This window comes from Saccopteryx leptura, chromosome 1 (assembly GCF_036850995.1).
Source record: "Saccopteryx leptura isolate mSacLep1 chromosome 1, mSacLep1_pri_phased_curated, whole genome shotgun sequence".
NCBI lineage: Eukaryota > Metazoa > Chordata > Mammalia > Chiroptera > Emballonuridae > Saccopteryx > Saccopteryx leptura.
In genome coordinates, this window is record NC_089503.1 from 258,716,464 (window position 1) to 258,730,812 (window position 14,349).

A 14,349-nucleotide genomic window follows, 5' to 3' on the forward strand; every position below is an offset into this window, starting at 1 on the left:
CTTCAACCTCCACCATGTTGTGTGAAGAAGACCAAGTCACTATTCACACATTTCCTTCCAGTCTTTCTTCTTTTATGCCCAGGAACTCTAAGACTTGGCCTCCTTAGCTGGTGTGCTGCCCCTTATTTTTTGTCTTTCAAAAACCTCAAGTCCTAGCTCAAATGCCTGTTCCTTCAGGAAGCCTTCCAGGTTTTTCTTCCATCTTGATTACTTGTTCTTTGTGTTCCCCTCTCTCTGAGACAAAACCTATAAGTTTTTAAAAAACTTTTAGCTTTGAAATTATTTTAGATTTACAGAAGAGTTTCAAATAGAGTACAGAGAGTTCCCATGGACTGTTCTGTCAATTTCCCGAGGTGACTGTCCTCCATAACTGTAGCACATTGATTACAGCTAGCAAATAGACTTGTAAGTCTTGTGTTGTCATTAGATTTTTCTTTTTTCTTTTCTCCCCAGATGGACAGGTGAGGCCAGAGCCAGGGCCAGGCCTGATTGCTTCTTGGTGCTTCCTTTTCTCCTCTCTGATGACTCACAGTTCTCCCTTGTACCCACAGCCCTTGTAGGCTCAGTCTCATCCTTTCCTCCTGGGTCGTGGTCTGTACTCCTTCCAGGCCTCCCAGCCTCAGGACCTCTTGCTTTAGTCCATCCTCCAAAGAAATGTTTCTGACAATGCAGTCTGACCATGCCTCTCGTCTAACACCTCCTATGACTCCCCAGTGCCCTCTGTGTCCTGTCCAACCTCCTTAACCTGATATTCAAGATCTTTTGCCTACAAACTCCCTAGTCTCACACCCCACCATAATTACCCACTCTGTCTTATAATTCAGCTCTCCTAAAACTCTCATCATGTTCTCTCCTGCCTCTGGACCTTTGCACAAGCCATTTCCTTACCCAGAAATCCTATTATTTTCTGACACATTTCACCAGACAGACTCCTGCTTACCTCTGAGGCTCTGCTCAGGTGCCCCTTAGATTCCCTGATCCCCACATCCTTCCCCCTTCCCCAACCCAACTTGTGGTGGGTATAGGGTATCTCTGTCCGAAATTGTGTTCTCACTCCCTCCAACATCACATGGTACCTAGCCTGGCCTATGTTTGTGGAGTGAATGAATGAGCTCATGTGGTAACAACCTGACTGCCATCCCCTTCTCCTCTTCAGGTGGCCTCCCAGCCCCTGTGGTTCTCAGACACTGTTGCAAACCTGCGGAAGCTGAAGGAGTTGCCCTATCATCTGCTCCACTCAGGCCACATCAAGGAGCTGAAGCAAGAGGTGCTGGGTGAGCCCTTCCGCCCCACCTTGGAGCAGGTTAAGCAGATCTTGATCCTCCGCTATGCTTGACCTTTCCGGAGCCTGGGAAGAGCAAAGAGCAAAAGTCAATATCCTGCCTGACCAGCGGTGGAGCAGTGGATAGAGCATTGGACTGGAATGCCGAGGACCCAGGTTCGAGACCCCGAGCTCGCCAGCTTGAGCATGGGCTCATCTGGTTTGAGAAAAAGCTCACCAGCTTGAGCCCAAGGTCGCTGGCTCCAGCAAGGGGTTACTCGGTCTGGTGAAGGCCCGCGGTCAAGGCACGTATGAGAGAGTAATCAATGAACAATTAAGGTGTTGCAATGTGCAACGAAAAACTAATGATTGATGCCTCTCATCTCTCCGTTCCTGTCTGTCTGTCCCTGTCTATCCCTCTCTCTGACTCTCTGTCTCTGTTAAAAAAAAAAAAAAGTCAATATCCTTGGTTCTTTTTCGGGCACTGGGTCTCACCTGGTGTGGTTCTGCACCCCCTTCCCAGGGGACACTTGGCAGTGTCTGGAGATATTTTGGTGTCAAGACTTGGGGAAGGGGTGCAACTGGCATTGAGTACTAGTTAATCATGCAAAGGATCAGAAAGTCAGCCTTAGAACAAGAGAGATCCTTTCTCTATTTGTCTATCAATATATCATCAATTGTCTCTATCTCTATTTATCCCCCATCTATATCTATCATATCTATCAATCATATCTACCTGTCTTTCTGTCATTTCTATCTCTCTCATCTGTATATTTCTATCATCTTTATATCTATCCATCTATTGTCTATCCACCCATCTTTCCTTTTGTCTATCCATCATCTCTGTCTCTACCATCTGTTTGTCTATCTAGCTATCATTTCTGTCTCTCTCTGTCATCTATAGCAGTCACCTTTTTGTTTATCCATCCATCATCTATCTATTCAGACATCTTTCTGTCTATCCATCTGCTTGTCTAATCTATTTTATCTATCTATCTATCTATCTATCTATCTATCTATCTATCTATCTATCATCTATCATTCATTCATTCCTGTGATTCTCAACCTGAGGTGATCAGGAGTGATTCTTGGCAAAGTTCATGTTTTTGATTATTGTGACTTTGAGGGGTACTAATGGCATCTGGTGGGTGGAGACCAAGGATCCTGCTCAATACCCTGCAATGCACAGGACTACCCACCACAGAATAATCTGGTCCCAATGTCAGCAGTGCTAAGAGTGAGAACCTCTGGGAGAACTAGAGAGGTAAGAGCCCTCCTCCCAGGATGAACTGGAGGGAGACTGTACTCCCCATTAACCCCTTTCTCCCTGCAGGCAACATGAACTGGATTTCCTGCCGGGGTGTCTCTGAGGGCATCGAGAGCCTGTTGGATGACTTTGACTTGTGCGCCCCTTATGTGGACTGTCCCGAGGTGGGCCTGGTCCGAGAACTCTCCCAGCTGTGCCGCCCAGCCATGGAGCTCCAGGGCATGGGTGAGTCGGGCTGGCCTGGTGGGGGTCTCTCTGTACTGAGCACTAGAAGCCCACTCCCCTCACTGATCCAGCAGCTCTGGATTTTTTTTATTAGTTCACACACCTTTCCTGTCTTCATCTTTGGGGCTTCTCCCAGTCCAGCCTCTAGAACTTTAAGTTGAACCAGGAAGGGCTTTGAAGTGAGAATTACCAAAGCAGTGCCTATTCCTCCACCCTGGCCCAGCACCTGTTTCTAGACAAGAACCAGATAGGTGATATTTCAGATAAAATCAAGGAAATTATGTCAATACTTAATATAACAAGAGAGAAAACACATTCCCACAGATTTTTTTACTGATGAAATTCAAAATATAATAATTGAGCATGACTTTTTTGGTAATTCAGGTCCACTAATGAGAAAGAAAAAGGGGATTCTCATTCTGAGGAATAACATTTTGCTTAATTGTATTTCGAAGTTGGTGTTTCTTATCATCCCATAGATTACAAACATTGATCTGTAAAAATCATTCTTAGTTCTCTGGGCAAGTCATTGGGCTGCCCTATAGATTGAAGAATTTCTGAGTCTGATGTGTTGTTGGTATTCAGGGTCTCATGAAGAGGAGCCAGAAAGGAATGAGGCAGCAACAATGCTGCAAGTGGAGGGCCCCAATCTCTCCAGGATTGAGGTGCCTTGGAGAGATCAGCTATCCAATTCATTAAGCAGAAACATGACATCATGCATGAGAAACTAACAAGCAGAATACAGTGTACAATTTTATTATTTAGTTTTGAAAAACTGATTAGATTGCTCTTGCCCTTTCTGAGACATAACACCACACTATCTGCTGTCTGATTCCTGACCTGCAGAAAGCTCCAGCAGTGCCAAGCATCCACGTCCTTGGGCCCTCCCTGGATGTGACTGCCTTCAGTCATGTGTGCTTGGTCTTGACATTCACTTCCTCAGGATGGGAACAGAAAGTCACTTGGTGCTTTGGCTTTCCTCTAATACTGATGCTTAGTCCAGGATAGTATTTTATTTGTTTTTGTTTATTAAATTGGGGTAACATACATGTAACATAAAGTTGCCAATCATAATGATTTTTAAATACACTGTTCAGTGGCATTAAGTCAATCACATTGTTCTGTAACCATCTCTACCATCCAACTCCAGAACTTTTCTTCTTCCCAAACTGAAACTCTTTCCCCATTGAATACTAAGTCCCCTCCCCCAGCCTCTGGCCCCCATTCTTCCACTTTCTGTCTCTATGAATTGATTAATGTAGGGATGTCATATAAGTAGAATCATACAGTATTTGCCCTTTTGTGTGTGACTTATTTCAATCAACATAATGTCCTTAAGGTTCATCCATGTCATAGCATATGTCAGAATTCCTTCTTTTTTAGTGTTGAATGATATTTCACTGTATAAATTAGTGGTCCCCAATCCCCAACCCGTAGACCGGTACTGGTCTGTGGGCCATTTGGTACTGGTCCGCAGAGAAAGAATAAATAACGTGAAACGTTGTCAGAATAACGAATTTAAATACAGCCTGAATGATGAGGACATGCTCGTTTCTCCTTTAACTTAGCCCAATAAATATTGTAAGTTCGACAATTATATTTAAAAATACTACAGTTTTTACGCTAGTTGCATAATTTTATTTTGTGCATTTATCCGTCCCACCCTAAAGGCTGGTCCATGAAAATATTTTCTGACATTAAACCGGTCCATGGCCCAAAAAAGGTTGAGGACCATTGGTATAGATAGACCACATTTTGTTTATCCATTCACCCATTGATAAATACTTTTGTTGTAATGCTGCTGTGAACATGGCTGTACAAATATCTTTAAGACTATTAATTCTTTTTCTTTTCTTTTCTTTTCTTTTTTTTTTTACAGGGACAGAGAGAGAGTTAGACAGGAACAGAGAGAGATGAGAAGCATCAATCATCAGTTTTTCGTTGCGACACCTTAGTTGTTCATTGATTGCTTTCTCATATGTGCCTTGACCGCAGGCCTTCAGCAGACCGAGTAACCCCTTGCTCGAGCCAGTGACTTTGGGTCCAAGCTGGTGAGCTTTTTAGCTCAAACCAGATGAGCCCGCGCTCAAGCTGGCGACCTTGGGGTCTCGAACCTGGATCTTCCGCATCCCAGTCTGACGCTCTATCCATTGCGCCACCGCCTGGTCAGGCTAGACTATTAATTCTTTTGGCATGTATACCCAGAAGTGGGATTTCTGGGTCATATAGTAATTTTATGTTTAAGTTTTTTCCAAATTTTATTTATTGATTGATTTTAGAGAGAAGAGAGGAGGGAGAGAAAGAGAAACATTGATTTGTGGTTTCATTTATTTATGCATTTATTGGTTGATTCTTATAAAGGTTCTGACCAGGGATCGAACCCACAACCTTGGCATACTGGGACAACAATCTAAACAACTGAGCTCTCCTGCTAGGGTCTCTGTTTTACTTTTTGAGAAACTTCCATACTGTTTTTCAGCTGCACCATTTTGCAATCCCACCAACAGTGCCCAAAGGTTTCTATTTCTCTGCATCCTCACCAACACTAGTTATATTCAGATTTTTTTTTACAGAAACAGAGAGTCAGAGAGAGGGACAGATAGGGACAGACAGGAAGGGAGAGATGAGAAGCATCAATTCTTTGTTGCAGCACCATAGTTGGTCAATTATTGCTTTCTCATATGTGCCTGACCAGGGGACTCCAGCAGAGTGAGTGACCCCTTGCTCAAGCCAGAGTCCTTGAGCATCAAGACAGTGGCCTTTGGGCTCAAGCCAGCAACCACAGGGTCATGTCTATGATCCCATGCTCAAGCCAGTGACCCTGCACTCAAGCTGATGAGCCTATGCTCGAGCTGGTGACCTTAGGGTTTCAAGTGTGGGTTCTCTGCATCCCAGTCTGACGCTCTATCCACTGTGCACTGCCTGGTCAGGCAATTCAGATTTTTTAAAAACGCATTCTAATGAGTGTGATGTAGGCAGAATGGTTTTATTTATTTATTTTTTATTTATCCATTTTAGAGAGGAGAGGGAGAGACAGAGAGAGAGAAGGGGGAGGAGCTGGAAGCATCAACTCCCATATGTGCCTTGACCAGGCAAGCCCAGGGTTTTGAACTGGCGACCTCAGCATTTCCAGGTTGATGCTTTATCCACTGTGCCACCACAGGTCAGGCCAGAATGTTTTTTATCATACAATTCTCACCAGGTTGTTTTATGTGAAAGGAGAGGAGATAGTGAGACAGATTCTGGCATGTGCCTCGACTGGGATCCACTCAGCAACCCCATCTGGGGCCGATGCTTGAATCAACTGAGCCAGTTTTAGTGCCTGAGGCTGACATGCTCAGACCAATGCTGTTTTGAGAAGGCTTCTGAGACTGAATCTGGTTTAATGAAAAATATAACAGTCCAGTATCCCCCAAGGAGCAGAATTGCTCCTGAGTGAGAACCACTCAACTGGAGAGACACTTAGGACCAAGCTTTAGTCCCTAAGAGCAACATAAACCTTACAGCCAAGATCTGAATCTGGTGTTTGACAGCTCTTGCTTCGAAATCCTGGCTCTGCTATTTCCTAAGTGTGTGGCTCTGGACAGGGACTGAATCTGTCCATGCCTCAGTGGCTCTATCTGTGAAGTGGGGACCCATCAGAGGACCTCATGTCTGAGCACTGATATATGGGAGCTGATGACCTCACTGTTGTCTCTCGTGGGCCACACGCATCACAGCCATGGCATGGAGCCTGGAAGAGAAGCTGCTGGTGGTGGGCACCCAGGATGGCATCGTGGCTGTGTGGGACATGGAAGAGCAGCAGGTGATTCCCATCCTAACTGAATACACAGGTGAGGCTCAGGACGTGGTTTACGATCACCTTCCTCCTAGTGTCCCACATCAATCAGTCAGTCCCCAGAATCTCTTCACTTCCAATTCACTTCTCTGTATCAAAATCCTGGCTTTGATCCTGCATCAGCTAGCTATTGCTGCATAATAAAACACCTCCAAACATTGTAGCTTCAGACAATACCTGTTTACTTAGCTCACTGTCTGTGGATTGGCAATTCAGGCTGGACTGAGCTGGGCAGTTCTGGACTCAGCAGTCTTGCTCATACACCTGAGATCAGTTAGTGAGGCATCTGGGAGCTGATTGGCCTAGGATGTTCTCAGCTGAGAAACTCAACTGTGCTCCACATGATCTTTAATCCTCTAGCAGGCTAGCTGGAGCAGAGGCAGAGTTTTTAGAGGGCAAGCAGAAATGTACAAGGTCTCTTTAGGCCTGGAACTGGCACCCTGTCACATTCTATTGGCCAAAGGAAGTCATAAGAACAGCCTAAAATCAATGAGCAGGGAAATAGACTTTATATCTTGGTGAATATAGAGTCTTAGAGCCATAATGCAGAAGGTATATTTCAAGGAAGGTAAAGTGTGGTCATCTATGGGCAATTTATCTAGCACACTAGAGTTTACATTTCTGTAGAGTCCCATCACCACCATGGTTCATTTTATTTGTTCAGTTTTTGAGTCCCTGCTGTGTACCAGTCCTGCTCTAGAGGCTAAAGAGAAACAGACCAGGGATGAGAGTAGGGTGAGGGTAGTAAGGCACACGCCTTGGGTGCACAATTTAAAGGGCTGCTCTCAAAGTTAATCAAACCTTAGTCATCAAGATAAATAATATTTCAACAATGTTTTTTAAAAATGGAAATAAATGCAAAACAACCACAATGAATAAATATCAATTTGTCTTAAAGACAGGTTCAACAGTAGTACTGTGCCAAGCCATATTGGAATCAGAGGCAATAAAAGAAACTCAGTGATTTGGTGTGTCGTTAAATTTTGCACCAGAAGAGTGCCTCACTTGCCTCACCCGAATCCTGGCCCGAGTCAGACTTACATGTTTGGGAGGGTGAGCCATTACACACTGTGATAAGTGTAATGAGGAAAACAGCATACCCTGAGCTACAGTACCCAAAGTGACCAACTTAAGGTGTTAGGGAAGGCATTCCTCTAAGCAGGGACATTTCAGCCAAGACACAAAGGGTGTGAAGGAAGAGGTGTGCAAAGGGCTAGGGGGTGGGATGAGCATCTAGGCATGGGAAACAGCCAGTGCAAAGGCACCAAGATGGGGAGGAAGCTGGCACGTTTACAGCAAGAAAACCATGAGGCTGGAGCTCAGGGAATTCTATCAGATAAAAGAAGCCAGGCACAAAAGGCCACGTAAGTGTGTGATTCCATCTATATGAAATGTCCAGAACAGGCAAATCCAGAGAGACAGGAAGCAGATTAACAGTTGCTAGTGTGAGAGGGAGGAAAGGGGAGTGACTACTAATGAGGAACAGTGGTCTCCTCTTGGGGTAATGGAAATATTCTGGAATTACATAAAGGTGATAGACAACATTGTAATTGTACTAGGTACCTCTGAATTAGACACTTTACAATGGCTAAACTAATAAGGAGAGAAAGGGGAGGGAGTGTTAGCTTTGTGATGTTATGAAAATATTCCAAACTTAGCCTGTGGTGATGGTTGAACAACTCTGTGAGCATATAGTGAATCGTACCATTGTTCATTCAATGTGTGAATTTTATTTGTAAATTATATCTCAAAAAATATGTTAGAAGTGTCATGTCATTGCAATCTAAGTATGTACACTGTCCATATATTTTTCTTAACATGTTGCTATAAACATTGCATTATTCCTCATTTGGAGATGTTCAAATCCATTCATTCTTTCTTTGGCAAACCAAGGAATTTCCAAACCAATAGGCACTTTGGTAGTTGGAAGGTCAAAATATGCCTAGCTAATATACTCCCCCCCACCCTGGCCTGCTGCAGGAGAGGTGATGTGTGTAAAAGTGTTTGCTAAAGGGACGCAGGCCATCTCTGCCGCCAGGGACCACACTGTGCTTGTGGAACTTACTCTTCAGCCAGGAGAAATTCACCATTGAGGGTGGAGGCTCCAAAGATCCCACCAAACCTCAGATCTGGAGCCTTCATGTGGATGAAGCAAAGAAGGTTGTGTATTCAGCATCTAGCTCAAAGGTAACAAAGGTGGCTAATAAACATTTGGTTGCATGTGGCTTGCATTATATTTTTATTAGGCAGTTGCAGGCTTAAATATTAGAGAAGTATTGGTTGAATTCAAAACTGATTGTATAAATCATCTTTGTTTTCCATAAAAGTTTGGAAACAACAATAAAGAAATAATGAATTTTAATAGATAACTTCAAAGATAGCCACTGTTACAATTTACATGATTTTACTTTATGTGATGTGTGTGTGTGTGTGTGTGTGTAAAACAAAATTGGGATAAAAACCATAGGTGCAGGCCCTGGCTGGTTGGCTCAGCGGTAGAGCATTGGCCTGGCGTGCGGGGGACCCGGGTTCGATTCCCGGCCAGGGCACATAGGAGAAGCGCCCATTTGCTTCTCCACCCCCCTCCCCTCCTTCCTCTCTGTCTCTCTCTTCCCCTCCCGCAGCCAAGGCTCCATTGGAGCAAAGATGGCCCGGGCGCTGGGGATGGCTCCTTGGCCTCTGCCCCAGGTGCTAGAGTGGCTCTGATCGCTGCAGAGCGACGCCCCAGAGGGGCAGAGCGTCCCCCCTGGTGGGCAGAGTGTTGCCCCTGGTGGGCGTGCCGGGTGGATCCCGGTCGGGCGCATGCGGGAGTCTGTCTGACTGTCACTCCCCGTTTTCAGCTTCAAAAATAAAAAAGAAAAAAAAAAAGAAAAAGAAAAAACCATAGGTGCAGTTTTATAAAGCTGTTTTTATTGGTTCATGATCTTAAACATTCTTCAAAAAGAGTATACTTAGTAATTTCATAAGATGCCACTGCATGGCTCTACTACGGTTTATTGAAATAATCCCTTACTATTGGACATGTAGGTTGTGTCCAGTTCTTTGAGCTTTCAAATAATTGAGATAACTTTCCTTATGCATACTTCTTCTTTTTATTTTATTTTTTAGGTGAAAGGAGGGGAGATAGTGAGACAGAATCCCACATGTGCCCGGATTGGGATCCACTTGGCAACCCTGCCTGGGGCCAATGCTCAAGTACCAAGCTATCCTCAGCTCCTGAGGCTGACGCACATGGACCAACAGAGCTATCCTCAGTGCCCAGGGCCATGCTCAAACCAATTGAGCAACTGGCTGTGGGAGGGGAAGAGGGAGAAAAGGGGGAGAAGGAAGGGGAGAGAAGCAGACGGTCATTTCTCCTATGTGCCTTGACTGGGAATCAAACCTAGGATGTCCATACACAAGCCTGACACTCTACCCACTGAGTCACTGGCCAGAGCCTCTCTTTATTTTTTTAAAATAAACCCCACAGGGCCCTGGCCAGTTGGCTCAGTGGTAGAGCATTGGCCTGACATGTGGAAGTCCTGGGTTTGATTCCAGGTCAGGGCACACAGGAGAAGCACCCATCTGCTTCTTTCCCCTTCCCCCTCTCCTTCCTCTCTGTCTCTCTCTTCCCCTCCTGCAGCCAAGGCTCCATTGAAGCAAATTTGGCCGGGGCGCTGAGGATGGCTCCATGGCCTCCACTTCAGGTACTAGAATGGCTCCAGCCACAACGGAGCAACACCCCAGATGGGCCGGGCATCGCCCCCTGGTAGGCATGCTGGGTGGATCCCGGTCAGGCACATGTGGTAGTCTGACTGCCTCCCTGCTTCTAACTTCAGAAAAATACAATACAATACAATACAATACATTAAATAAAATAAAATAAACCCCAGAAATAAAATTAATGGGCAAATGTTTACTTTTTAAATGGTTTCCGCTGACAAAAGGATACATTTTTTTGTGAGGTTAAACAGAAAAACTGCTTTAATTAATAATTACTTGAAATGGACATATATGTCAGTGCATATGGTATGGCTGGCTTTTTTCCTATTTTTAAAACTTTTTATTTTGCAGCAATTTTAGACTTATGCAAAAGTTATAGATATTATAAAGAGTTCCCACATGCCCTTGATCCAGCCTGCTCTAATGTCAACATCTTACCTACATTTGTCAAAACTAAGACATTAATATTGATCATTTTTATCAACTTAATTCCAGACTTTATTTGGGTTTCATCAATTTTTCCACAAATGTCCTTTTGCTCTTCCAGGATACTATTCAGGATACCTCTCTCGGATCCCTTTACATTTGGAACTAGCAGAGAGTTAAAAATAAAATACATGAACTATAAAAAAGAACAAATCTTGTGTTCGATTCTGGAACACTTGCAGCCTAGGTCTCCTGCTGAGTTTTCTCCTCCTTTTGTCCTTCTGTTAGGTCAGTGCTTGGAATCTGGAAACTGCAGAGCTGATTTTCCATATCCTGGGAAATGCCTCAGACCCCTGGGTATGCACGGCAGCACTGGCTTCCCGGGCCACACTGTTGACAGTGTCTGAGGACAGGGTGCTCAGTCTGTGGAGCTCAGTCACGGGAAAAGCACAGGGGAAGCAACACTGGTCCAGCATCAAAGAAGAAACACCTGCCTGTGGGGTCTCAGTCCAGAAAGCAGGACAGATGGTTATTGGGTTCAGCAAAGGCTCCATCTCTGTGGTAAGCAACTTTATTTAACATGATGCCAACATTCACTCAGCTCCAAAGTGCTCAGATGTCCTAGAAATTGGGAGAAACCATCTAACCTTTGATCTTTTATTAATGACAATTGGACTCCTAATCCTAGAGATTCACAATTCAGAGTAGTTCAGGAAACCTCTATTCCTGTCTCCTGGGGGCTGGCCAATGTGGGCACTTTTAGCACTCAGTCCTGCTGGGATGCTGTGGGAGACAGTGTAAGGATGTGCTTTAGAGCTGTCCTCACTGAGCAGCCAGGAGCTGGGGTACTATCTACAGCTCATTCAGTAGTTGGATGCTCTCAGGAACATTCACAAGGGGCCATGAGTGATGGTGGGGTAGGGGTCAGGGAGTCAGAAAAAACCCCAACTCAGATGCAGAGTTGCAGATGTGCTGTAAGCAACCTTCAGGAATAGAAAAGAACCTTGAGGGGCTATAGATAGGGCACTAACAGCAAGTTATATATGAAGTCATAGGTGGAGAAACAAGGGCACCACAGCAGCCACTGGAGGGGCTGTAGAAGGTACAGGAGTCCAACTGTACCCTCAGTAACTCAACTTAGGGAGGGAGATGAGCTCGCCAATGACATATCGTCACACTAAGAGGAACAGACTAGGTTTTCAGTAGAGGTAAAGGTAGTGTGTTCTTGGTTGGGAGAAGGGGAAAATACTTCTAGAAGAGGCAGTCTGGTGGGAAGGTTCCCCTAAGGAGGCATGCTTGGGACAAGAAAGATTTCCGAGATGGAAAGGGAAAGATAGAGGGAACAGGGGATATCATTGTGGGAAGGTAGGACATGCTTGGCATTTAAAGAAAAAGAGAGGTGTCATGGAAACAGGTCACAGAAGGTCTTGTGTGCTCTGCCGAGGAGGTGAGCGTTTGAGTAGGGGAGGAATATGGCCACTAGAGAATCATCCCAAAGCTCCATACTTGTGGACTTCATGGCCTCATAGCCTCCCTGAGCAATCAAGGCAGCAAGCACAATAATGAAATAGAATCTTGATTCTTTTATCAGATCTCTTGGGTGTTTATGTTATTTCTCCACTTACTGATTATCTTTAGTAATATCCTTCAGCCTAGAAAGAAACTCGAACTTGGGGATTAGATACAACTAGGTTTTTTTGTTTGTTTGTTTGTTTTTCTTTCTGTATTTTTCTGAAGCCGGAAACGGGGAGAGACAGTCAAACAGACTCCTGCATGCTCCCGACCGGGATCCACCCGGCACGCCCACCAGGGGCGAAGCTCTGCCCACCAGGGGGCGATGCTTTGCCCCTCCGGGGCATCGCTCTGTCGCGACCAGAGCCACTCTAGCGCCTGGGGCAGAGGCCAAGGAGCCATCCCTAGCGCCCGGGCTATCTTTGCTATAGTGGAGCCTCGGCTGCGGGAGGGGAAGAGAGAGACAGAGAGGAAGGAGAGGGGGAGGGGTGGAGAAGCAAATGGGCGCTTCTCCTGTGTGCCCTGGCCGGGAATCGAACCTGGGACTTCTGCATGCCAGGCCGATGCTCTACCACTGAGCCAACCAGCCAGGGCTAACTAGGTTTGAAAATCCCATTTCTGCCTTTAACTAGTTGTATTCTTGGGCAAGCTCAGCCCCTTCTTTGAGTCTCAGTTTCCTCATTTGTAAAATGGGTGGGGGCAGAAATGGCACCTGCATCCAGAGCCAGGAAGGGATGGCTAAGTGGGCACCTGCTCAGACTTCCAACCAGTAAGATATCACTGGAATCAATTGGAAATATGGTGCTCGTTAAACTCAGATTTCTCCCTATATAACTCACCATTGGTGCCCCATCCTCTCAATTCTGAAAGCTATTCTTCTATTCCTGAAGGCTACTGTTCTGTTAGTCCCAAGCCTACTTATTGATGTTGGTTCCCTTGGTTAGGAAAGCCTGTGGTTCTCACCTGGACACACATCACTTGTAGGGAGCTGCACAACATGCCCCTGTCCAAGGCCCTATTTATAGCTGGGGAAACTCTTGTGGTTCTTGTTACGATCACAGGATACACTTTAGCAAGAAAGCATCAGAGAACTTGGAGGAAAAAGATTTACTACTTATGACTCCTAGAGAGTGTGTGGCACTCAGCACACCCAAAGGACACACAGCGGGGTTGAAGAGAAAGAGAGAGAGAGAGAGAGAGAGAGAGAGAGGGAGAGGTTTTAGAGAGGGAACCTGGGGCTCTGCATTTATTAGGGTTCAAGGGTGGGATCTAAGATTTTGTAGGTTCGCTCCATTTAAAGGGAGACCTGGGATCACTCAAGTGGTCAGTTATTGAGATAACTCAGAACTCTCTCTTTTTTAAAAAAGTTTTTAATGTTTATTTTATTGATTTTAGAGAGAGAGGAAGGGAGAGAGAGAGACAGGAACATCAATCTGTTCCTGTATGTGCCCTGACTGGAGATCAAACTGGCAACCTCTATGCTTTGAGATGTTGCTCCAATTAACTGAGCTATCTGGCCAGGACAACTAAGAGCTTTCTGAAAAAAAGGAGCTTTGTGGGTGGGGGAAGCCTAATTCCTTACCTGGTTGCTCTGCTAGTAGCTGTGTCATACAGGGGCAATATATTTATTCAAGATGGATGTCTTTTAAAACAAATGCCTTGGCAATCAAAACTTAATGCCAAGCACTTACACTACACCTGCTTACTGCACACCTACAACTCTGCACCTGGGCTTTATTTTTTTCTGAATCTCCCACTTTCCCAGCACATTTGGCCACTGTGTTAATACTCTTGGGAGCAGCCTTTCCCCAACCACTGATGGAGCTAAAGGATAAAATCCCAGGATGGACACGTGTTCTACATTCTTTCCTAGAGCATCCCCAGCAAGACTGAGCTCCCCTGGCCCACCTAATTGACTGGCTTAATGAGCCACATTTATTGGTTGCCTTTCTTTCCCAGTCTTATTTCTTCATTCTCTACCAGTGTTTCCTAGGATTGATTCCCAAATAAACTACTTGCACTCAAATACTGTTCTTTTTTTTTTTTTTTTTGATTACTATAATCAGAGGTAAGTGCTACTAGAGCCGCTTTGAAGTCTTTCAGATACTGTTCTTTTAA

At 45.0% G+C, this 14,349-nt stretch overlaps 1 protein-coding gene across 1 annotated transcript in view; it reads left to right on the forward strand.

The window, feature by feature from the left end:
* The window catches only part of NWD1 (NACHT and WD repeat domain containing 1), a 70,976-nt gene that overhangs the window by 36,186 nt on the left and 20,441 nt on the right, over positions 1–14,349 (forward strand). Inside the window, 6 exon segments of the mRNA XM_066368247.1 lie at positions 1,157–1,274; positions 2,595–2,753; positions 6,455–6,586; positions 8,572–8,641; positions 8,643–8,778; positions 11,008–11,280. Of these exon segments, the coding sequence (XP_066224344.1) occupies positions 1,157–1,274; positions 2,595–2,753; positions 6,455–6,586; positions 8,572–8,641; positions 8,643–8,778; positions 11,008–11,280 (888 nt within the window).